The 25,731-nt window shown below is 37.5% G+C and overlaps 4 protein-coding genes across 5 annotated transcripts in view; 3 read left to right on the top strand and 1 right to left on the bottom strand.

Moving 5' to 3' along the window:
• LOC149848103 (uncharacterized) overlaps window positions 1-11,545 on the bottom strand; it is a 45,986-nt gene extending 34,441 nt beyond the window's left edge. Inside the window, exons 1-6 of the mRNA XM_090010445.1 lie at window positions 11,299-11,545; window positions 8,954-9,101; window positions 8,598-8,769; window positions 6,976-7,106; window positions 5,764-5,875; window positions 5,305-5,594 (exon numbers count right to left, since the gene is read on the bottom strand). Coding sequence (XP_089866571.1) covers window positions 5,305-5,594; window positions 5,764-5,875; window positions 6,976-7,106; window positions 8,598-8,769; window positions 8,954-9,101; window positions 11,299-11,410 — 965 coding nt within the window. The 5' untranslated portion in view covers window positions 11,411-11,545. The remainder of the gene's footprint in view (window positions 1-5,304; window positions 5,595-5,763; window positions 5,876-6,975; window positions 7,107-8,597; window positions 8,770-8,953; window positions 9,102-11,298) is intronic.
• Window positions 11,546-14,898: 3,353 nt separating this feature from the next.
• LOC149848102 (chitin elicitor receptor kinase 1-like) lies at window positions 14,899-15,267 on the top strand. The gene has a single exon (XM_090003278.1). The coding sequence runs from the start codon at window positions 14,899-14,901 to the stop codon at window positions 15,265-15,267; it is 369 nt and encodes a 122-aa protein (XP_089859404.1).
• Window positions 15,268-22,657: 7,390 nt separating this feature from the next.
• LOC149848100 (chitin elicitor receptor kinase 1-like) overlaps window positions 22,658-25,731 on the top strand; it is an 88,350-nt gene continuing 85,276 nt past the window's right edge. The window contains exon 1 of one of the 2 annotated variants that reach the window (XM_090019079.1): window positions 22,658-23,537. The gene's annotated coding sequence lies outside the window, so the exon portion shown is untranslated. The remainder of the gene's footprint in view (window positions 23,538-25,731) is intronic. The other variant, XM_090019157.1, reaches the window with a different exon arrangement.
• Window positions 22,859-23,575, top strand: LOC149848101 (chitin elicitor receptor kinase 1-like). The gene has a single exon (XM_090003263.1). It carries the CDS (start codon window positions 22,859-22,861, stop codon window positions 23,573-23,575), a length of 717 nt encoding a protein of 238 aa, XP_089859389.1.

The following is a 25,731-nucleotide window of genomic DNA, read 5'->3' as shown; positions in this document are numbered from 1 at the left end:
CTAGTGGAGCCCCTCCAAGGCTCCTTTTCCTCTTATAAATAGGGGAGTTCCCCCTTTGTAAAATGCACTTCTTGGAGCTTTTGTTCTCCATTCTTCTCAATAAAATTCTTTATATTTTGTATGCCTTTGTGCATTTGAGTTTCTTTATTGTACCTTTGTGTACATTTGTTCTAAGTGTTCTTGTGCATTTGTGCACATTGGTGGTGTTGTGCTTATCGCACACTTTATCTCATTTTTGAGATATTTTCACAGTGGCTTATGCCACTTTCTAGTTCTTTGAGTTGTATATACATGTGGCTTATGCCACTTTGTAAGCGTGCATATTTTGTGCATTATTTCTTATTGATAGAATTAATATTTTTTACATTGTGAGTGCCCTTAAGAGGTGTGTGTGCTCTTGCCCATAGTGGCTTTGTGAGTGATTCTTGAGCCTTTGTGAGGCTTGTGTTCTTTTGACCTAGTGGCATTGTGACTTTTGTGCTCTTGTATACCATTTTATTACATGGTATCAGAGTCATTTAGCTCTTGGCATGTCATAAATTCTTATAAGAGATTCAAGTGATCGGGAGGCTTCTGTGTGCGGGTTCATGTCCCGAAGTGCTCATGGCTCGTGTGTTCATGGTGTGTTGTGCTCCTTATCCATCTTCTATCATCTTCACTCTATCCCTCTTATATTTCCTTCTCCTTGTCATCATGAAGGACAAGAAGACCATTGTTGTGATCCTAGTCAAGATCAACGACACCAACTATGTGATGTGGGCATCCATTGTGAAACATCACATATGGGGGATGGATTTGTGGGGACTAGTCGATGGCACTGAAAGGGAGCCCAAATTAGTCCTCATCAAAAGTAACAATAGAAAGGAGGTAGCTCTTCAAAGAGAGGAAATGAACAAAGTTGTTGTCGAATATGAAAAGAAGTAAAAAGAATGAAGAATGGGTCACTCCAAAATTATGTCGTGGCTAATAAATAGAGTAGACATAAACAGGTGAATTAAAAACGGTTAAGAATTTTTTGTTGTAAATGCTATGCTTTGGTTGATAGAATCGATAAACTTTCTCTAAAAGTTATTCCTTGCATCTTTTTGGGATATGGTGAAAGTCAGAAGTGATATAGATGTTATGACATTAAGAATGACAAACTTTATATATCTAGGAATGTGTTTTTTTAACATGAAAATGGATTTGATAAAAGTGAATCTAAGCAAAACAATGAGTACTCTTTCCTATTTGATTTATTGCCTAAATCATGTGATATGGATGATACTTGTGTTATTAATGATGGGTGAGATGTTACACCTAATGATGAACCTTTGTCTAATGATGATTCTTTGCTTAATTCAAATGAGTCTATATCTAATTATGGTAATGATAAGGTTCTCCCGGAGTACCTATTCCCACTTAATAGAAACTTTAGATTTTCAAATTTTTTAAACTTTTTTAGTTGATGAGACCCAATAGATATGATCTATAAGCATTATTTAGTAGAAAACAAGATTTGGATCATATGACTATAGCACACATGTATGTTTTTTAAGACCTTTAAAAATTAATGGCTCACAATGTATCAAAATTTTATGACTTAAAAAATCTTATTTTTATGTCCAAAAAACATGACCCAAAGCATGATTCATATCAAATAAACCACATTGAGTACATCCATAAGGTTTAATTGAGAAGATACAACCTATAACCATGATTTCTAGTATGCAGGAGTAGGTACTCCCAGAGCACCGGAGCATTACTCATCTAATTATGCTATATCTAATGATGTCTTGCCATGAGTTACGGGTAACAATAAATAACAATTGTGTGCTCTTGAAAAATACTCTCAAAACCAAGTAGAAGAACCTAGTGTCAGATCTTCTAGAATATCAAAAGCCCCTAGTAGATTTGTGTTATATGAATCTTTTAGGTTCAACTATAAATCGTGACTTATGGCTATACACTCCTACTTCAAACCATCTTTATATAAAGAGGCCAAGGATCATCCTGAATGGATCGAAGTAATGAAATTAGAATTAAAAGCCTTAGAAAATTCAAAACTTGGAAAATTAAATATCTGCCACCGAAAAAAAAGCCAATAGGATGTAGATGAGTCTATAAAGTTAAAATCAAATGTGATGGAACCTTAGAATGCTATAAAGCTAGGTTAGTGTGACAAAGGGTATAGTCAAGAATACAAAATAGATTACGAGAAAATTTTTGTCCCGGTAGCTAAAATGACTATTGTTAGAACTCTTATAACAATTGCTTTAATTAAGAATTTGCCCATTTACCAAATGGATGTTAAAAATGTCTTTTTAAACAATAACCTAAATGAAAAAGTATATATGAATCCTCTCTCAGGTTAGAGGTAGCACATGGTAAGGTTCTTCGCTTGCAGAAGGCATTATATGGTATCAAGCAAGCACCTAAGGCATAGTATGATAGGTTTAGTAGTGCTACGATAAATTTGAGTTGTAAATTGTTATACTAACACCACTTTATTTGCTAAGTCTTCTAATGTAGGTATTGTAATGTTATTGCTTTATGTGAATGATATGATAGTCACAATTGGAGATAAGCAGGGGTTAAAGATATCAAAGTTATTCTCAAGGATAACTTTGAAATAACTGACCTCCATTATCTTACATACTTTTTAGGCATAGAAGTAGCTTACTCACCGCGTGATTATTTGTTACCAAAGAGTAAATATGCAGCAGAGATAGTGGTCGGGTCGAAAATTATAGATGAGAAAAGGGTCGACACTCCTTAAGTTATCAATTCTAAAATGAAGATTGATGATGGAGTTTCTCTAGAGGATCTGACTCCTTACATACAAATGATTAGAGCATTAACTTGTTTATCAATTACTAGACTTAATATTTTTCATGTTGTACATTCTATTAGTCAGTTTCAACATTCTCCTACCATAATGCACATGAGCATTGTAATGAAAATTGTTAGATATGTTACAAATACAATTACTAAAGGATTATTTTTATCATCATCATCCTCATTGAAAATGATTACCTTTTTGTAATCTAATTGGGGGGATGCAAACAATAGTCGCTCAACCACTGGCTTCTGTGTTTTTGTAGGTGACTCTAATTTCATAAAAGTGTAAAAAAGTAACAAAAGGTTTCACTTTCATGAACAGGGTATAGAGTCATGATGACAACAACTTTAGAGATCGTGTGGTTGAATCAGTTACTTAAAGATAGGGGAGTACACAGTTTTCCCTCCAAGTTACCTTATGATAACAAGAGTGCAATATATATTGCCAATAATCATATGTTTCATGAGTCAACTATGCATATCGAGATAGACTGTCATTATGTTCGCAAAAAGTATTTAAAAAGAACTATCATGCTTCTATATGTTTCATCAAAGTATCAATTGACCAATTTTTTCACCGGTCACCTCGGTTTCATTTTCTTTTGGGCAAACTTTCAATGATATCACTATAAGTTTGAGGGAATGTGTTAAATGTTAATATGTACTAAAATATTATATTAGTATTTTTGTATAGGTTAGCAACGTGTTTTTTTTGTCATAGGCAATGTGTACTCTAGGTGCCATGTTGGTTATGTCGTAGGCAATGTCATAGGTCAGCATGGGGCTGCACTACTTCTCTCTTTGCCTATTTTTCCTTTTTTGTTTTTTATGTCTATGACTACTACCCCTTAGAGAGTACTAAAGGCTAGTTATTTTCTTTATTTTTTATGGCTAGCTCTAGTAGCCGTTAGAGAGCTAGCTGTTAGAACTGTCTCTCTAACAGCTTCTCTCTAACATCTAGTTCTTTGAGTTGTGTGTGTGTGTGTGTATATATATGTGGCTTATGTCACTTTATAAGCGTGCATACTGCATATTTTGTGCATTATTTCTTATTAATAAAATTAATATTTTTTACACAGTGAGTCCCCTTAGAGGTGTGTGTTCTTGGCCATAGTGGCTTTGTGCACATTATTTCTTATTAATAAAATTAATATTTTTTACACAGTGATTGCCCTTAGAGATGTGTGTTCTTGGCCATAGTGGCTTTGTGAGTGATTCTTGAGCCCTTGTGTGGCTTGTGTTCTTGAGAGATAGTGACATTGTGACTTGTGTGCTCTTGTATACCATTTTATTACATGGATATCCATAACCTATGTTTATATGGCATAAAGAGAAAGAGTGGCTATATAAAACAAATGAAAAGTCAAAGGGCCACACATGCAGGAAACAATGGTAACACCCTACTTGGTGAGACATGGATGTTCTGGATATTAAGACAAAAAAGACCTTCATAGATGTACCATAGCCACCTATATCTTCAAGGTAATTTCTCAGCAACGGTTTTTCTCGGAGAGATTTTCAATAATTGATTTTTCACGAGAAAATCTTAGGAGTTTTAAAAATATAAAAATAATAAGAGATATACGAAAATAATAGGTATTCTTCGAAAAATATAAGGAAATAACTTTGAAAAGTTTTTAAAATACAGAAATTTGGCTTAAATATATAGAAATAAGACTTTTTCAAAAATATCACAAGAATATTGTGATAATATTGCGATATTTTAATTTATAGCAATAGAGTATTTTGCTGATATTATCAGCTGACCCAAATTTGCTGACAATATCACGATATTTTCAAAATATTGTTGACACTGGGACGGATCACATCGCAAACAAAAAATAAAATTTAAAAACCCTAGGCTAGACAACCAGTAAAGCAGTTCACCTTGGACTTGGTTGACCAAAACATGGATATGTAATCCAATCACAACCACAGAGTTGCAGGGTGAAAACATGATGAAGCAAGAAAAATGCAGCAAGGTTCATAGCAGTGAAAATACCTTACATAATCAATAGTTTAGAATTTTTTGCTTAAATCTTAGACGATATCCTGAAAAGCTTCTTGTTGAAGGCTCATAAAGCCACAGGTTCATACACTGAGAAATTGACATATCCCCAACCCTAGCCTAGCCCCTTTTGCAACTAAATCAATAGATAATAATATATGTTCTGTTCATAAGAGGGCATATTAATACATCAAATATCATTGTGAAACAGCAACAAAAGAAGCAACAAAGAAACAAAAATCAAAAAAAGAAGAAAAGTAATTTTGAGATGATCTCTATTCCAACTGATGGAAGACTAGTTGTATAATTTAAAACAAATCCTAACCAAGATATAACAATGGGAGAAAAAAGAAGGAAAAAGATGACACACTGGAAGGAAATTTTGAGACAGAAATTCCTTATAAGAACAAACAGCTGTGTTCATCATATCCAGCAAAAAGAAAATATATTGTCCCAAAATCATTATAAGTACAAACCGCTTTTGTTCATCGTATCCAGCAATGATGTCCCATGATATCATATTGGATCTGTGAACTTCATTAGATCCATCAAGTCCAAAAATCTTTACCCCCATGGATTCTAGAGCACCCAATGATTTTTTATCAATAGATGTTTTTGCATTATTAGTTATGTCTCTTCTTTCTGAAAAGCTTCTTGCCTTCAAATCTTTCTTTCCCTCTGAAATGCTGCTGGCTATTTTTAATGCACTTGCTAGTGCTTCAAGTTCCTCAGTACTGAAGGATCCTTGCTTTACAAACTCAATTTCCTGGGAGGGGAAAATGACCGATCACTTCAGATTTTCATGAAATGAGAAAAGATATCAGCTCTGATACAGCCATAATAATAACTTTGTTATTGCATGGCGAAACCAAAGCACATACGTGCTGCTAAATTACAATATAACAAACAAATCACAGTAAAGATTGGATACTAACAGCATTATTAGATCCAGTGAGGGATTCATTTATGACAACATGTAGCTTTTCGTCACATCTATCTGAGAGCTTGTCCATCGGCAAATTTAAGGCAAGCTTACGACCAGCAGAACTGAAAAATGGACAGATGGAACCAGGATAAATTAATTATAGTTTATAAAGCCTTATGCAAGACAAGACACAAATCATATATATAGACACTGTGAAGTAGATCCCAGTCAAAACTGAAAGTTATTTTGGAGGAAAAACTGAATGACAGTTGAGCACACATAGTAAGAAAATCGCACAATTTGGAAACATAAAAAGTCCCTTGCCGACAGAAAAAGTATCTAAACCTTATTAATTATTACAAGAACAGACAGCGAACAACTTTGCATGAGAAGAAATTTTGAACAGTTACAATCTCATGGATACAGACAATCAAATCACCCGGAGAAAATAAGCCAACAGAGTTTTCTGAAGACCAAAACTTAGACAACACTGGAAACACTCTAGCTGATGAAGATACTATGAAAATTCCCTCAAATTTAGGAAGCTTGCTCTTTCGTGACTTATAAAAGCATATTAAAAATGGGAAATGCTTCATATCAGGCTCTTCATAGTTTAGTGGAGTTTTCACAAGGTTTGCCTTTAAAAACTTCTGACAAGGATGTGAATTTTTTTTCTTCATATGAAAATGTTGTGAAGTACATGCCACATTCCTTGAAAATGAACAATAGGTGCTCAACTCATGCTCTGTTTTTCATGTATGGGCTTAATTTCATTTCTAAAGCAGAGGTTGGCTTCATCTCAGATAAATCACTTCCTGGGTTGGTGCTAGGTGAAAATACATATAAAGCACACCTTTGGTATTTGACTTTGGGTTCTCTTATCTCTCTGTCAAATTATCAGGTCTTTTTCAATCGACATTGGAAGAACCTTCGCATCACCACAAGCATCATGAGATGATAACTCCGCAATTAAAATCATCAGCACACTCATACTTCCTCTTTAACATGATATACTTAGACGGATGTTCTCATAACCAATATAACCTAGCTAAGCCATGGTTAAAGCAGGGTCATCTGAATATAGGCATGAAATTTCATGAACATACTACAGACTGTAAAATAAAATCCTGATTCTTGAGCAATGGGAACCAGAATAACCAAAATATGAGATAACCAAACAGACACAAGAAAGGGATAGTAGAAATTAAGGATTCCCTTTTACCTATTCCAAGCACGCAATGTCATTTCTGTACTTCCTTCACTCTCATCAGCTTTTTGTCCAAGATGAGAAACAAGATCCATAATCAGGCATGATAATTCACAAGTTGGAGGTATTCGGAATTTGATGGAAATCTGAAACATGTTGAGACTTGAGAGGATTAGTAGCAATACATGCATACATCTGTTTAATAGTGTTGGCATGAAAAAATACAGTGGAAAGTAGTATAGGCTATATCAGAAGTGTGCACACGCAGACCAACACCCCCCCCCACACACACACACACACACCACCACCACCACACCCACCCACACAAAACTCCTTTTCTTTTTCATGTCTCCATAAAACAACATTAATATCATTGTATATCATACTCTGTCATATATTTTAATCTCTAAAAAATCTTGTAGTTTTGCAATGTAAAAAAATTAAGTTTAGTTATAGCAAAGAAGGACATGGAATCAAGAAACAACATGTGAAGCAGATAGAAGAAAGGGTTTCTATAAGCCCATTTGAAGCAGCAAGCGAGAAGTTACTAGGAAATGTATGGTATATGAACTAGGAAGGGCTTTTAGAACTCAAAATGGTCACACTATAACAATAGTACTATTAAATCAAAAAAAACTAACTAAATTTTTTGTCTTTAAAAGAAAGCATACATAATCTACAATAAGTCATATATTTTAATCTCTAAAAAATCTTGTAGTTTTGAAATGTAAAAAAATTAAGTTTAGCTATAGCAAAGAGGGACATGGAATCAAGAAACAACATGTGAAGCAGATAGAAGAAAGGGTTTATATAAGCCCATTTGAAGCAGCAAGCGAGAAGTTACTAGGAAATGTATGGTATGTGAACTAGAAAGGGCTTTTAGGACTCAAAATTGTCATACTATAACAATAATACTATTAAATCCAAAATAACTAACTAAATTTTTTGTCTTTAAAAGAAAGCATACATAATCTACAATAAGTTTTTCATTTTTTAATTATATATTACAGAGTTGGCCTCTGATACATGTTATATATTTAAAAAAAAACGCTAATGGATGTCTTAATTCCAACAAAAATCCTAAGTCATTAATACCATAATAACCAACAAGTAGCAACTAACATACTAACTTCCTAGCATAAAACATAGGTTCTCTTGTTATCCAATGCCAATGAACCAATTGAATCGCCAAGTAGGGCCATCAACAGGTCAGATTCAAGCTCGTAAACCATATATTTGGTGTTGTATAAAGCACAATCCAACCTGACTCAACACACTTCGGCTAGCATATACATATAGCAAGTGTTGAACTTTGAATTTGAGACCCTTCATTGTCAAATAAGGGACGCTATACAACTGTTCAATTTTCACAAATGTCATACCAAATTTGGATTTTGAGATGAGAAATCTGACTCATCCAAATCCAAATGCAAATCAGGTCCAGGTTGGTCTGGTCAATTAGCATGGACCCAATTCACTGAAGTGGGCCCTTTGGGAGAAATTAATTATGGAATCAAAATAGATTATAGCACCTGTGGACCTTTAGCTGAAACAACAAAAGATGGATAAGAACCACGTTGCATGCCTTTATAGCTCAAATGAGGAATTAATTATGGAATCAAAATAGATTATAGCACCTGTGGACCTTTAGCTGCAACAATAAATGATGGATAAGAACCGCGTTGCATGCCTTTATATCTCAGTTGTTCTTCCAGCCTTTCACGTTCTTGTCGAACAATTTTTTCCATCCCACCATTAGCTGGCCATGAGTCAGATGCCGCCCCAGTTTGGGAACTCATATCCGAATAACTAAAAATGAGAAAGTATTATAGTAACATAAAATAGAAATCACTATTGAGTGGATAGTTTCTATGCATTTCATGAAAATACAAATAAGAAAAGGATAACCAAATGGACAAAGCAACAAGAAAATAAATTGAGGCTTCAAAAGGTTGTGCATGCATACAAACTCAAGACCCAAATGAGCATTTACCCTGGAGAATCAGCATAAGATGTTTCTAGCAAAGATGTTCCAATAAAAGAACCAACTAGAATAGCAGGCAAAATGGAACAGACTCTTGCCGAGTCAAATAACCATTCTGACCGTGATCTCCAATATTCATGCACTTTAACAGCCTCACCTGTTAATCAAAGGAATGAAGTTAGTAATTCTTAAGTGAATATGGGTAGTATATAAGACCTATAGACTGTTTAATCATTACGCAAATAGGAGTACCAAACATCAACCTTAGGATGAGCACTATCACTGCAAACACTCAACCCAAATGCCAATTTTACAGAATTACCATCAAGATTACAGAGAAAGAGCTATTTAAAATAGTACTAGCAAAGAACAGAACAAAAAGTAATGAAATAGAATAAATATGAAGCATCATTAATATGTAAATCATTTTTAATAAGAGTAGGTTTCTCTTATAGACATACATAAGAAAAAGTACAATTAAATGATACAACCATTGTAAAGAGTTAGGCCCCAAATGATTGCCTCATATTAAGCATCAAAGAGGAGATCCATGTGCAGGCCCCACACCGAGATCTGAGCAATTCAGGTTGGGATATCAAATCCACACAAGGGATTTGAGACCTCTTTTCAGTGGAAAAGAAGGTAACATTCACAGATTACTGGCCAACTTAGGGTGGCCAGGCCAATAGTTCACACACCTTGAGATACATGGATCTTAGATCCTCCTCAGATCAGTAAACTGACACAATCAAACAGGAACTTAGACTTGTAGAGTTGTAGAACACTGTACTAGATGAAGAGCACAAACGGCTAAACTAAATAGAGTAATCTTTGTCAGAAACCAGCATAAACAAAAGCCTGTACGTACTTCATATACAAGAAAATAAAAATAGAAGGGGACATTTTTCATGGAAAAACATCATTAGCACCATTCAGAACTGTTCGTGGAAAATCATCTAAAGGGACATTTTTCAAAGCTCAGCAGCATAATCAATATAAAATAATTGAAACCAGGGAACTAAACAATGGTCATATGAGCAATTGAAGTCTGAAGAGCATTTTCTATATCAGACAACCCGCCTAATCCTGAGTACAAATGGATTTATATGCCTCAGACGTGTTATCTTAATCAGAAAATTCTGCATCAGAACCTATATCCCAGTTAGAAAAGGAAGTAAATCCTAAGTATGACTAATTTGTAAGGCAGAAAGCCCTTCCACCAATAGCTCATCCAAGAAAAAATACACCTGATGCATACAAAGTAGTACCCCTGTGGTCATGGTGATATTAGAAGTTAAAAATGGCTATGCCATGAGAAGCAAAAAACTCATAGAAAAAACCAATTTGCAAGACATGGAAACATGTCTTCTTAAGAAGGTATCTAAAAATTTGCCTCCAGCAGCTTCAGTGTGCAAGAACCTGAATGGTTAGTACTGAGGCATTGAGAAAAATCCAGAGCCTTAGTTGCACCATATGCATGGAACCTTTAACAGAAACATATCCCAAAGATATTGCAGGGGAGTGGCACCCAACCGTAATCACCCCACATTGCAAATCTACAATGAAATTCACGGATTGTCTGTCTGCAACAGAGATGATTTTCATCTTAATTGACAGACGTTATCTCCAATTGGGGATTGTATTTGCTATAAGCAGCAATCCAATTCTAATCCTTAGCAACGTATAGCATCAAAAATAAACATCAGTGTTTCATATGAAGTGCAAAATGCCGTCTTTCTTGAAGCTCGTACTTGAGCTCCGTAACTAAACATTGTCTCCTTTCATATTCTTTGCACTTTGCAGTGTACTAAAATAAGCGGCAGATGTTTCCCCACTTGGGGTTTTACTTTTACCATGTCAATAAAAATTAGCCTCCTTTACCATATCTAATTTCTTCATTTTTTCCATCTCAAATGCTCCTCGGGATAGAATCTATCGACTGAAAATCCTAATCAAAAGTTCCAACCGATAAAGTACGCACTACTTATCAGCACTCATTTCGAGGAAACTGTCCCCAAACCGAATAAAGAAGAAATGGAGAACATAAAGTGGAGCAGAAGAAAGGGCTAACAGAGAACAGAATTTCCTTCCGTAACCAAATAGATATCATCTTAATAAAACATCAAAAATCATCATCCAAGAACTCGAAGAAACTGAAACATGACCCAAATGAAAAAAAAAAGTGTGAACTGATTCAGTACAGTGGTGGGGTGAAATGAAACGCAACGAGTGTATCAGTAATAAGGATTCAACCGAGAACCAAACTCGAATAAGGAATAAAAACAAGAAAGTAAAGTGCCCGAAACCATAGAATCCCAGATGGGAGGAAAAGAGAAATAAAGAGAGGAGCATACTCATGAGGGTAAGGCGTTGGAGGTCGTTGGGGCGTGGTGAAACGGACAGGTTGCGGGCTCCCTGACAGAGCAAGGGGAACCACGAACGGCCGAGCTTGAGGAGACGATCCATGTCTACCAAACACGCTCCTGCAATTCCCGGGAATTATGATTCCTCTCTCTCTCGCAGAAACTTGGCGCCCAAGAATCGGTGGCCTCCCAGGGAATTTCGGTTATGTTATGCGGAAGCAAGGCTTGCCGCCACAGACCAACGGGCCTCCGCTTGTCTGGCAGGAGCAGTTAGTGAGATGTTGCAAGTTCGAATCCCAATGGTATGGCTGTATAACTGGTAGGGGACTGCCTAACCCCAGTTTTCTCTGTCGAAAAAAAACCTTGCGGCCACAGTAACATGAAATGGGGGAGCAAATGGATCGGATCCGGGTTTGATATCCGCTCCAAAAAATCATTTGGAGACCGATCTTGTTTCTTTTGTCTCATAAATAGAAATGTAATCGGTTCGGATTCAGTTTTGATGTGACCAATACCATACCTGACTAATCGGATGTTGGCTAAAGGGACTCGCATTACTTGATCTATTTTTTTTACATGTGATTCAGATATCCATTAAATTCAGATATTTGTCAGATACGATAGCAAAAAATCAATATATGGTTTTAGCTTACAAAATGCAACTAAACGGAATTGAATTCTGGGTAAAAAATCCTATTCATTGACGTTGAGTGAAAGTTCTTTGAAAGAAAAAAAATGGGTAAGTCCTAACGAGCCATCGTAAATGAACTTTAAAAGGCATATGTATAAATGTTTGCTTAATCTCAACTTATATATATATATATATATATAATCTAAGAAAAAATTTAAAAAGACACCCAGAGTTTGAGCATTAATCAAAAAGACACTTAAGTTTTGAAAAAATTTAAAATTTCTCTTAAAAATATCGTTGTTAATTAAAAAGGCTCAAGAGTTTATTACTTAAATGTGAGGTAAAATTACCAATTTTACCCTCAACATTATATTTTTAAAACCATACCTAAAAAAAAGGAAGGAATCTTGAAGGGTTAACTAATAAAATAACTCTCTTAACTCATCTTGAGTTAGTGGTAACCTAGGTTAAATGGATGAAAGTTTGTTTTTTATTAATTGTGCAATTTAGGTGCCTTTTAAAAAATTTAAAACTTAAGTGCATTTTTTATTAATGCCCAAACTTTTGGTGTGTGTTGAAATTTTCTCATAATTAAAACAATTTACAAAACACGTGAATCTTTTGATGTGTTTACATATTCTTTTTTATTTGGGAACACTGTTCACATACTCTTTTTCTAACTTGTAAGGGTATTACCTAGTTTTAAATTATAATTAAATATTAATTAGAGATTTTAGTTTCTTTTTCTTAGGCACTTAGAGAGTGCCCTAATTTTATAATAGAAAAGGCAATTGCAACATTATGATGTCATTATTATTATTATTATTTTACTAAGCCAAAGGAAAAGAAACCTTGTCACTAAGGGTGTCAACGAATCTGGTTTGGTTGGGACCCAGGTAGAACCAGACTTGGACCCGATATTCGGGTAAGGTATCGGATCTGGACCCAGGTCTAATCGGGTTCACTATAACAAAACATATCTGGACCTGATAAGAACTACATGAACCCGGACCATACCCTGTAAAACCATATTTTGTATCATCTTTACATTAAAAATTACCGGTCTTAATCAGAACTCGGGTTGAGTCTGGATCTGGTATAAAATTTCATAAACTATACCCGGGTCCATGTATTAATCGGACCTTCGTGTCTAGACCTGAGTCTTAATATTTATCACCATACCCGGACCCCATATAGGGTTTGGTTCAGATCGGATCCGGTAAACTGGACCAGTTGACACCCCTACTTGTTACCCACCGTACATTTGCAACATCTTCTTAAATCTCCCACGGCCCCCCTTGCCATCAGGGGAGTATAGCCAGCTACATCTTGCAACAATGGATGGCCCTATGAGTTTCAAACCATGGTTGTCCCATGCTAAGTGACAAACCAAGACAGCAAATCTGCTGCAGTAATATTGCACACTTTGAGTGTAGGGCACGTCAGATGCAGCAGCACATTAAAGTGTGCAACTTGATTGCACCTGACCCGCCCTTGGTTAAGATAACCGAGCCTTGTTGCCAAATCATTGTTAGTTACTTCATTTCTAATAAGAACTTCCTTTTTTTACTATTGATCTAACATCAGAAGCAGCCTAAATGCTAATAAAAAATTTCATATGATTTCTAGAAAAGTGAATTAGGAGAATTGACCCGTTTTTTTACCAAAAAGATAATTCACACTCTCATCTCAGGGCGCTAAGGGTTGCCTTTCCGTTTGCCGTGCTTTGGGGCGACATCAGCTGCAATCATTGAGCAATTTCCCTGTTTATTATTTTTTGCACCAAAAGCCAGTTTGGAGCTGCATCTTCGAATATCACCTTATTCCTATGCTTCAAACCTGGTGCCACGTAATCAATACCCAGCATCACCACCGGAATACCTGTGAGCTGCGATCCGTAGCCTTTCTACGAGAGAGGAACAGGTCGAGTGGGCTGTGTGCGTGGTCCGGTAATTAAATGCTGGTTCCAATAGACCTGGTGCAGCTCTTTGGTACAGTGATCATGTTAACAAGCAGAACATGTCATTCTGCGCTATCTGCGTGTGATCACCAAGATCGACACGTTTGTGGTTTAAGATAAATATGTATAATCATTTTTTGTGATATTGGATTTGACCGGAGCTCTTTTGAAATACAAGTCAACTCTACTTTCCTTTTAAGATACGGCGATATAGCAAGTTTAAGAGCAGATCAGGTGCAATGTAATTGGATACTTTTTAGTGTGCTGTTGCACCTGATCATTCATCATCTCTGATTGCACCCACAGCTAACATGCTGCAGATCAGGTGCAACAGCACACTATCACCTGATCTTCCCTCCGTGAGCTCCCCCTTTCCCACCACAAAAACACTATTAACTCCCTCTCTTCTTCATCTTGCTATTAGATAGCTTCCCCCTAACGAGTCATATGGTCCAAATTTTCTATCTAGTGCACCAAATTTTGACGTCCAAACAATAATCGCTTCCCCCACAAAAACACTATTAACTCCCTCTCTTCTTCATCTTGCTATTAGATCTCTTCCCCTTAATGAGTCTTATGGTCCAAATCTTCTATCTAGTGCAGCGATTTTTGAAGTCTAAACAATATTTGTGTCTAAGATCCCTCTGTGAGCTCTCCCTTTCCCACCACAAGAACACTATCAACTCCCTCTCTTCTTCATCTTGCTATTAGATTTCTTCCCCCTAATGAATCTTATGGTCCAAATCTTCCATCTAGTGCACCAAATTTTGATGTCCAAACAATACTTGTGTCTAAGAGAGCTCGTGTCTCCCAACCTTCCCCCATTCCTCACACTGAATTGAATCTGTCACTTCCCAAAAAGCCCAGGAACAGAACTCTCACATGGGTATATGTGTTTTGTTTTCATTCTTATTGGGCTAAACCATTCTGATACAGATAGATTCTATATAGGAGCTCATACATATCCCTTCTACCCAAATTGAAATTCTCATCCTCACAGATGTCTAGGCTCCAAATCTCCAAATGGGTGTTCTTTCTTTTCCTTCTTTGCATCACCAGCTCTGAATCACAATGCGAAAGAGGCTGCGATCTTGCTGTTGCGTACTACAGAGTGAAGGAGAATGACACACTCAACTACCTCTCTGCAACTCTCTTTGACCCTGTTTCTGTGAGTGACCTTCAGCTGTACAATGGGCTGCAGAATCTTGACCGTGTACCTGAGGGTTTCAGTGCGAGGGTACCCTTCAGCTGTGAGTGCATAGATGGGCTCTTGCGCCATACCTTTGGCTACTATGTTAATGAAGCAGATACTTATGAGAAGATTGCCAAACATTACTCCAACCTCACCACTGCTGCTGCTCTCCGATAAGCGAATTCCTACTCTGAAACTGACATACCATACCCTGCAAGGCTCAACGTGACTGTGAATTGTAACTGTGGAGATCCCAGAGTATCAAGAAATTATGGGTTGTTCATGACTTATCCTTTACAGTCAGGAGAGAACTTATAAACTCTTAGTGGTGAATACAACGTGTCTCTCCATCTGCTGCAAGATTATAATCCCTTGGTTGGTTCAAGTCTTGGGGAGGGCCTCGTCTTCATTCCTGTGAAAGGTTTGTCTCTAGAACTATGCATCCTTGACGTTTTCGCAATTGTTATGCTTTTTTGGGTTTTCTTAGTAATTAGTTCATATTCTCCTTTGAGGGTACGAGGGTTTTCTTTTTTTTTTTAATACATGGTAAGACCGGCTTGGGGTTGAGAGACCTGTTGCACTGGAAAGTCTTGCTCATTACAAGAAAAAGTTAAGTAGCGACGGAAATAATCCATCACAATTTTGCGATGGAAGAGCAAGAGAAAATTAGTCGTCACTAAAATTGAAATTAGTTACGAAATTTGCGACAGAAAAAATCTGTCTCAAACTCTGTCGCTAGTTAGCGATGGAAATGTTTTGTCTCAAGCTTCGTCGTAACGTAGCGATGGATGCGAGATAGAAAATTTCTGTCGTGAATTTGTCACTAATTGGCGATGGATTTTGAGACAAACATTTGTCGCCGCTAATCCGTCGCTAATTTCCCGTAAAACCCTAATGCAAGCCACCTTCTTTCCCTTTTTGTTTCATTTATCGCACACCCCCACCCTTTCTCTCACCCCGTTGCCTGTCCTCCCTTCTCTCCCTTTCGGCGACCACCTTCCTCTCCGACAGCATCGCCGACACCACCTCGTCGGGCATCCAATCTCGGCTGGCATCACCTACCCTCGTTGCTCCCTTCTCTCTCCCTGAGTCTCCTCTTTTCTCCTACCACCAACAGGATCGACGATGCACCCGCCAACCACCTCTCAGGTGAGCCCCCTCTCATTTTCATTATTTCTCTCTCTCTCTCTCTCTCATTTCCCCGCTCCCTATTTTCCTCTCAGAGGACGGGGATGAGCACAACTCCTGCCCTTTCTCTCGTCCCCTCTCACCTTCGTTGCTCTTTTTCTTCTTTCCTGCTCACTTGTCTCTCTCTATACCACCGTGGTGGTATCCCATGTGGTAAGCAGGGGCCTGTGCCAAGTTTGGGGACTAGGATTGAATTCATCTGCCACATGGGGCGGTGTCGGCGTAACCCCAACCCCTGCCTCCTGATTTCAACAGGAGGGGTGTTGCCCCTCCCTGCTCGCTCTCTCTCTGTCCTTTCTTTTCGACAGAGGAGGGGGAGGCCCTCCATGCTCCTCTCTCTCTCTCTCTCTCTCTCTCTCTCTCTCTCTCTCTTTGTTTTGATAGGGTCGAGCTCGACCAGGTAACTCAGCCCACCTCCCTCTCGGTCGAGGTTGGGGCCGGGCTCGCCCTGGCAATTGAGCCCACCCCTCTCTCTGTTTCCTCTTTTCACAGTAGAGGGGCATGTTCCCTTTTCAGGCAGACAAGCAGACGGAGGAGGAGGGTGACACCCCTCTGCCCCATCCTCTCTTCCTTTCCTTTTGACAGGAAGGCAGGGGTTGCGCCCCTGGCCCCTTTTTCTGTCAGGTTGTTGGGGCATAGAGGAGAGGAGACTGTTTTGCAAATATAAGTCATTTTTTTTAAATCTCTCTTGACCCACGCCAATAACCTTATCGCCCTTCTATTTTGGTAGCCTCTCTTCGTAGTCGACCCACGACCAGATCCCCTTCGTCGGTGAGTCTGCAAGTATACCGCCTCTCTCTTTTTGTCAGGCGGTGGCAGAGCCCCTGCTGTCTCTTGATGGGTTGCTGCCCTATCATATATAAATGTGCTTTGCAGATATGTAACTGAGCTAATTGTGTGATGCTTAGTGTTAAGCATTGCATGCAACTACAAAAAAAAATAAGAAAAAAATGTAAAGGCAATAATATGCAAATTGGGTAAATACCCATGGTGAGTATGAAACAATTTTAATAGAAATCGCTAAATAAGCAGCGATTTGAATACGCAAATCGTCACCACAAGCGCACAATAATGTAAATTTTGCACGCACATATTTTAAAATCATACTATAAATATCTTACAAATCGAAACTAAAAAACACATAATATCTTACAAATCAATATACATATCGCATAATATATTACACATTGATATGACAATTCAACATAATAGCTTACAAATCGATATTAACAAACAAAACAATATCTCACAAATCGGTAGTATGTTACTACAACCACGATTTGCGTTATATTGCACATACTGAGTGGATGAACGATACTGGATGGGGTAGAGGCCCTTCCTCGCATATGTAACCAAGCATTCTTGTCAACAAGTCTCAGCGTCTTACAAATATCTTCAAATTTCCAACCATCGAAATGTCAACATTCACCTGCAATAACAAAACAATGCCTTAATGGCACTCACGATGACATATGTTCTTCAACAATAGCATGATGACATGGAAAGGTACTCATGACACCTTAATGACACTTGTTAGAATGTTTGTGCGTCATTGCTTTTTTTTATACTGCCTAACGAAAACAAAAGATAAGAGAAGATTGTAAAAAGAGATGACCGACAAATCTCCCTATGACACCCACCAATGATCGAACCAATCGATCGATTTATAGTTATCTCCATTGAGGTAGGAACAAACCTAGAAATGTTTTATAATACATGGCAGGAACGAGAAGGTGGCAATGTGTTGTAACACAAGCTAAAAACCAAGGCAGAAACCTGGACTCACGGAAATGTGCAAAGCTATTTACGGGAGGACATTTTCGTTAAATGCATATTTATCTTACGGGAAAACATTTTTGCCTGCCAAACGCATATCTATCTTTTTTATATGTTATTTTATTATAAATCATTATGGGTAACATTGGCATATGAATTATTGCGGGTCCCAAGATAGTACTTGGTACACACCCGAACACACGAATTTTTTTTTCGGGGGCGAACACACAAGCCTCTCTCATCTTTTCATGTGCAAAGATAATCTGTGGGTAGGACCATCTCCTCAATTAAAATTTTATGGACTGTTATGTCGACAAGGATTTTTCAAGGGAGCATCTGTTTCACCTCAAATGGTGTGAAGGAAGCCCACTTTCAGGTGAACAACTTAAATGGCAGCAAACTACTTTGCAAGCAAAGTCAAGTCGCCCCCCCCCCCAACTGAGGGAGTGAGGATTAGGTGCTGCATGCACACTTTTAGTGTGTTGCTACACCTTATCACCCTTCATCTTTGGGATGCACGTTGTCAGCTGTGGGGCACGGTAAAAGTGTGCAATCACATTTCACCTGATCCGCCCTCACACCAAGGTGTGTTTAAGTGATGGGGGATGATTGAGTCCCTCATTAATATGGGGGCAGTCACTGACGTAAGGCTGGGGAATGACTTTCCGCTAATTTGGCTCATTTCACGACCAAGGGTGTTCTGCCATGATGCTGTGCAACAAATTGGATTCACATAATGCATGATGTGTTTTAGCTGCAAGACTAACCTGGAATGGTCCATGGTGCCAAATGTTGGGTGAAAAATATGGCCCAATTCTCATCTATGCTACTTTACGATGCGGCTCGCTTTTTTTTTTTATGACAAAGTACCAACGAGAGCTCCGCTTGTATGGTAGGAACTGTTAGTTAACGTCACCATGTGTTGGGACGTTGCAAGTTCATAACCCAATGGTGTGTTGTGTAACTAATTGGGGGGTTACCTAACAGGCTAACGCCATCCTCCTCTAAAAGAAAAAAAAAAAAAGTTTATGGCCAAAGTGGGTAACTTTTGGGTGGGGTCCGGGCTCACGTTCTTATGGAGCCCACCAGGCACCTGACAACTATTAGTCATGCCCAGAGGTTTTACAATGCATGACAGCTATTACTCTAGCAAACAAAAAGGTCATTTATGCTGAAGTTCATTTTTTATACACCGCATCATGCTTAGCATGCAGCTCCACTTCTGCTGATCGTTCATCTCATGAAATGAAGACCACGAAAACTGTGAAGATAGACTGCTGCATGCCTGTCAATTATCACGTCAGCTTGTGTTGGGACGTTGCAAGTTCAAATCCCAATGGTATGGTTTTATAACCGGCGTAACCTAGGGGGTGTCAACGGGTCGGGTTTGGTTCGGACCAGGTTGAAACCAGACCTGGCCCTGATTTTGTGTATGGTATCAGGTCAGACTCGAGTCTAATTGAACTCACCATAAGATAAACAATACCAGGACCCCATAAAACTATATGAACCATACCCGGAACATACTCGGTAACATAATATTTTCTGTCATTTTTATATTGAAAAATTGCAAGTAATAATGCAACTCTGAAATTTTACAAACTATACCCGGATCCATGTATTAACCGGATCTTTGGGTCCATACCCGGGTCTTAATCGGGTCTTCTTATTTATCATTATACCCCGACCCTATAGGGTTTGGTACAGGTAGGTCCGGGTAAACTTGACCGGTTGACACCCCTAGCCTAACCCCAGCTTGCCTATAAAAAAAAAGTACTGAGTTATAATTTTTGCAGGATATCTGACTCAACCTAGCTGATCTGAATATTATGTAAGTATTTTTTCTAGTGTGAATATATGCTTTAAATACCCTTTAAATTATACCGGCCAAGTTTGCGATTTTAGTTTCTTGGCCAGGCATAAGTCATAACCCAAACCCGACTGCTTGTTATTTGGGCATATCCATTCATGTACGTAGACAGCCTTAAACTCAATGCAACAACATGGCTCACAGACTGGATTGGCTATGAAGGTGGTCTAACATGGAGACATCATGAATCACGAAAAGACAAAAAGTCGTTAGTGATTTTGAGATAATCTGCCTGCACGTCGCGCATAAGAAACCCTCTAGTGAAAAAACCTAATCTTTTTTGTTTTCTGACTTATTTGTCAGATTTTCTGGAACATACTACGATAATGTACAAAATTTTCAACCATCAAAAAATTATATTTTTACATAAAAAAATTATGATTCATGAGCCAATTACTCGTATTTTTACTCTACCGAGCAAATTCAGAAAGATGGTGTGATCATCCTTCAACATCAAAAGGATAAAACAATCTTTCAGCTTGAGCAAACAAAGGTCTGACCATTGTTAAAAAGGTCAGAGTTAGTTTAGGCGTGATTTTGCGAATTATTTTCAAAAGTTAGGCAAGTCTTTGAAAATAACTCAAAGGTGAGGCGGGTCTTTGTCAAAACAACCTTCTCCTGTGAGTTCCAACTTGGGTTCCTTACCCAGGAGGTTAGCAAATATATTTTCCATAATGGGATAGCATGAAGTTGGCTAATTCACTTGGATCAGGATCATAGTTGTGAATATTCACAGTAAATTTAATTTATCATACATTTATTGTGGTAAATTATAGCATGTGAAAATCTCATGAAAGCCATAATGACTTTTCATATTCAATTAGTTTCCCTTTTAAAGCGATTTTGACGTGATTCAAAATGGGATATTGACATTATCTTCTTTTTAAAAATTTTACATATATTTTTATATTTACCAAACATTTTTAGAATATGTTCCTTAAAACCACGATTATGAGTTTCCAAATGGAGAAAGAACTACTCATCATCTTCACCATTACGAGAGGGTGTTGTGAGTTCTCCCCCGAATATGCAAGGTTTGTTACAGTGTGTGTTTTGGGGGTTGAATGAGCGTCACGTATCTTCATGTGTGTTGGCATCATTTAGCGTCGGAGTTCGATGCAATGGTAAAGACTTAAGTACCTTTTTCGTCATTCCCGTCATAAAATGATGATTAAAAAAAACAAGACAAAAATGTCTTTCATCCAAAAAAAGAATGATGATCTTAACTCTTCAAAAAGTTTAAACATTTTATTTTTTCCCTAAGTAGTAAACTCATATGTTGTCAGCGAATCACCCTTTGACAACACACTATCTGCTGCAACAGGAGCTCCCTTTGATGACACACCATTTGTCATCGTATGCTGTCGTCAGAGCACTATTTGTCATCGTTTATTATCGTTGAAGCATCATTTATCGTCGTTTGCTCGTGAAAAAATAGTTGAACTATCAGAGGAATCAATATTCTATTTATTGTTCATCATTATACCAGGGTGCAAGCGTCGAACTGAGTAGACAGAAAGCAACACGTTACAACAGATATCAAATCAGAGAGTAACGATTCACAGTCGAAATCAGATCAAAGAGTAACAATTTACAATACAAATCAGATCAGAGAGTATCAATTTACAGTAGAGATCAGATCAGATAATAGCGATTTACAGTAGAGATCAGATCAGATAATAGCGATTTATAGTAGAGATCAAATCAGAGAGTATCAATTTACAATAGAAATCAGATCAAAGAGTAGCAATTTACAATAGAAATTAGATCAGAGAGTAGCGATTTACAGTGTAAATCAGTTAAGAGAGTAACGATTTTCAATAAATACTACTACTCTTTAATCCGATTGCTACTGTAAATCGTTACTCTCTGATATGATCTCTACTGTAAATCGCTACTCTCTGATCTGATTTTTACTGTAAATCGTTACTTTTTGATATGATTTTTACTGTAAACCGTTAATCTTTGTTTTGATTTATACTTTAAATCGCTATTCTCTGATCTGATTTTTACTGTAAATCACTACTCTCTGATCTAATATTTGTTATAAATTGTTGCTCTCTATCTGCTCAATTCGACACTGTCACCATTATCTCTACTGTAAATTGTTATTTTTTGTCTATTCAATTTGATGCTTGCATCTTGGTATCATGATAAACAATAGAAGAAATGTTGATTTATCTCATAGTTCAATTATTTTTTAGGAGCAAACGATAATAAAGAGTGCTTCAATGGTAATAGACGATGATAACAGGTGCTTTGACAGTAGCAAATGATGGCAAATGGTGCTTCGATGGTAACAAACGATGATAAAAGTTACGTCATTAAAGGAAGCTCATGTTAAAATAGAGAGTGCATTGTCAAAGGGTGACTCAGAAAGTTTAGGAGGGAATATAGTGAGTAGCTTGAAAAAAAAAGCTTAGTGCAAAAAAAGAACGTTTTAATTTTAAAAAGTTAAAAGTTCATTTTTTTTTTAACGAAGGACAGTTTGTTTTTTTTAACCATCACCGTTTCACGAAGAAAAAAAATATTTAAGTTTTTACAACTGCACCGGACTCCAATGCTAACTGCAGGGATACGTAGCCGTTCTAACCCCGAACACTAAACGTTTGCTGCAGTGCCCGGGAAAACATATAACCTGCTTAGCGTCATTATTGGCGATAACCATTCCAAAGCAAATGACGTCGGCAGACTCTCACTACCCCTCATTTAGTCAACAACCCCAAACCCCAATTTGCCACACAACAAACAGAGTCTCTTCATTTCCTTTTTGAGTTTTCTCTCCTGAAACTCTCCTTCTTCTCTGCCTTCCAATTGCGCCAAATTTTGGTACCCAAAACAAATTACGTCCAAGAGAGCGCATGTCCGTCTTCTGCGTCTCTTCTTGAGACTGCACTGAGTTTCTCGACTTCTTTATGATGATTGATGACCATGATGGAAATCCCCAGATGGGTATCTGTTGTTTTTGTTCTTCTGGATTTCTCCCTTCCAAAGACGTCTAGGATCGGAATCCTCAAGCGGGTACCCTGGATTCTGCTTGTTTTTTGGGTGGGTGGTGCTCTATCGCATTGCAGCAGAGTTTGCAATCTTGCCTACGGATCTTACACAGTGAAGAAGAACGACACTCTCGACAACCTCACCTCCACCCTCTTCCAGAGCGTTACCGTATCCGATATTGTGCAAACCAATGGATTGCAGAGTCGTGATTTTATAGACAATAGTCAGGAACTGAAGATTCCCTTCAGCTGTGACTGCATAAACGGCAGCTTCCTCGGCCATACCTTTGTTTACGCTATTCAGTCGGGGGACACGTATGGGAAGATTGCCGATTACTACTCGAATCTCACATCTGCAGCATGGTTGCGCGCCGTGAATCCTTACGACTATACGGGTATCCCGAATAACGTTAACCTCAAAGTGGTTATCAATTGTAGCTGCGGGGATGCCGGAATATCGCGCGACTACGGGTTGTTCTTGACTTACCCTTTGCGGGCTGGAAATAATCTATCTGCTCTTAGTAGCCAGTACAACGTGTCCAACACATCTTTGCAGCTGTATAACCCATCGGTCGATTTTAATCTTGGCAGCGGCCTCGTGTTCATTCCTGTGAAAGGTTCAATTCAGATCTCCATAACGCTTCTCCGACATTGAATTCAGACCTCTATCCTTATCTTTTGCATTGAATTATGATTTTTCAATCAGTGTATTCCTTCATTTTCAATTGGATTTCTAAAAGGTCAGCAAAATTGATGAGGATTTGGGGTCATGCTTTAGTGTCTTTCACTGTTGTGTCGATATTTTTTTTAACGATCATGGTGCAAAATCGAGATATGGAATGTGAGCTTGATTGCCCATATGATTGTGCAATGTTAATTGTTATGTCTTGTTTCAGTAAGGCATAAGTTCATATATGAAAAGATCAGGTAACACTTGAAAATTGGTTAACGTCTATCAAATATCTCAGCGCTATGCGACGTTACAATCAGAACTTCATTAATGCAAACTTCTTGAAGCAACTAATGCGTTCCGGTCCATGCTGCTCAGGGGGACTGAATGCAAAGAAAGAGATTTCAGTAGAATCCAAACTTTTAACTAACCACTCTTGGTTGCTGTTTTTCAGGTGCATGTTACCAAACTTTTAATTGCGACTTTTGATGAACCGTACTTTAGCAAAAAGAGTGTAATGTATGGTATCATCATAATCATTTTCTCCATATGATAAACAATCAGACACCTAGCATTCTTGATGTGTAAGATGGTCTAGCTTTCCTTGTTGCGAGTTGTAGAGGAAAATCTGTCATAGCTGATGGCAATTCTGTGTTTCAATAGACTAATAGGGTTATATGCCAAACCTCACGGCGTCTCAATGTAGAATTTATGACATTCCTGGTTCTATCTTGTTAGTTGATCCTCACGGAACTCTTAACACACATATTGAAGTCTTGGAACTGGTAGGGTTCTATGCTGAAGCCCAAAACCCAGAGATTTTCACAAAGAATGTCGGGATTCAGAATTTTGAGCCCTCAATATAACTGCATAAACCTACACTTTTTGCCTTTAAATTAGGAGCGTCTTGCCACATAGTCCAGAAAATGCCTATATTTTAGTAGATCCTAATGGAACTTCCAACACAAGTTATAAAGTCCTGGAACTTGTGCATGTGGTGCATGCACATGGATTGGAAGAATGTCTTACGAAGATTTTGATTGATAATTATAGTTTTATAAATGCCAAAAGATTTCTAATGCTTCCTGGGCGAGGCACTGAATATTAATGATACAAACCTTTGAGGGTTGGATGATTGTTTTCTGGTTTGAGTCCACGAAGAAAATAGGTGCATGATATGTTTGCTCCTTTGTTTTAGTTCATTTAGTGAAAAAACTGTCATAAATCACAAAATCATGAAGTAGCTATGTGGGAAAATATAGCGGATTTGTCCACCAGGGTCACCTATAATGGACTATTGACTTGATCCCCAGACTTAGTTAAGACACGGTTCAGTTCTTGGTGATATGGACCCATTTAAATCCAAAAGTTGACTGGTCTAAAAACAGGTTCTCATGTGTGCATCCATCAGGCTATTCCAAAAGGCATATGCATGTCCGAGCATTTTATTAGGAGGACACTTAGATGAGAGGCATTGAAGCATGTTCAAGCACGACATCTTCAAGGTTCATATCATAGTTTAAAATTGGTGGGTTGTCCCAGTGACTCATCTGTGTCAACCTATTCAACCCTCCTACTAGGCAAACCCAGTTGGTTGACCCGTCTGCACATATCTACCTTCATATATTCAACTTTTTAGGTTTAATTATACATTGTTAACATCATATATAGAAAGTATGATGATATAAATGGAGTTAGTTGTTTTATTTGTACATAAACCTATGCTCATGTTAATTTTCAGTAAGATATGGTATTCTATCTATTCTAGTTACTATTATTTGCTAAAGGTTTTTGTGATTTTTTTTGGTTGAAAATCTTGATTTCAATATCATGATTTTACAGCCTAAGTTTCTCTTTATGAAAGTGAAGTTTATACATCATATTGATTAGTTGATTGTGTTGCTTGATATAATAGTTTGATGACTCATAAAAATGATGGATTTACTTTCCATAGTTCATATTTTTCGGTACTTAGATATTAGTTATATCACTAGATGTTACCTAATTATTGTATGTTAATGTTTTTATGATCATAGATATTTTTTTGCTGTTACGTGCAATTATTTTATTTATATAATATACTTACATTATTTTTATATATAAAATAGAAGTTAGCAAAACTTAGCCAAATCACTGAGTTG

The sequence above is a fragment of the Nuphar pumila genome, chromosome 1, assembly GCF_984573655.1.
Source record: "Nuphar pumila chromosome 1, dmNupPumi1.hap1.1, whole genome shotgun sequence".
NCBI lineage: Eukaryota > Viridiplantae > Streptophyta > Magnoliopsida > Nymphaeales > Nymphaeaceae > Nuphar > Nuphar pumila.
This window is presented reverse-complemented; position numbering and strand designations above follow the sequence as displayed.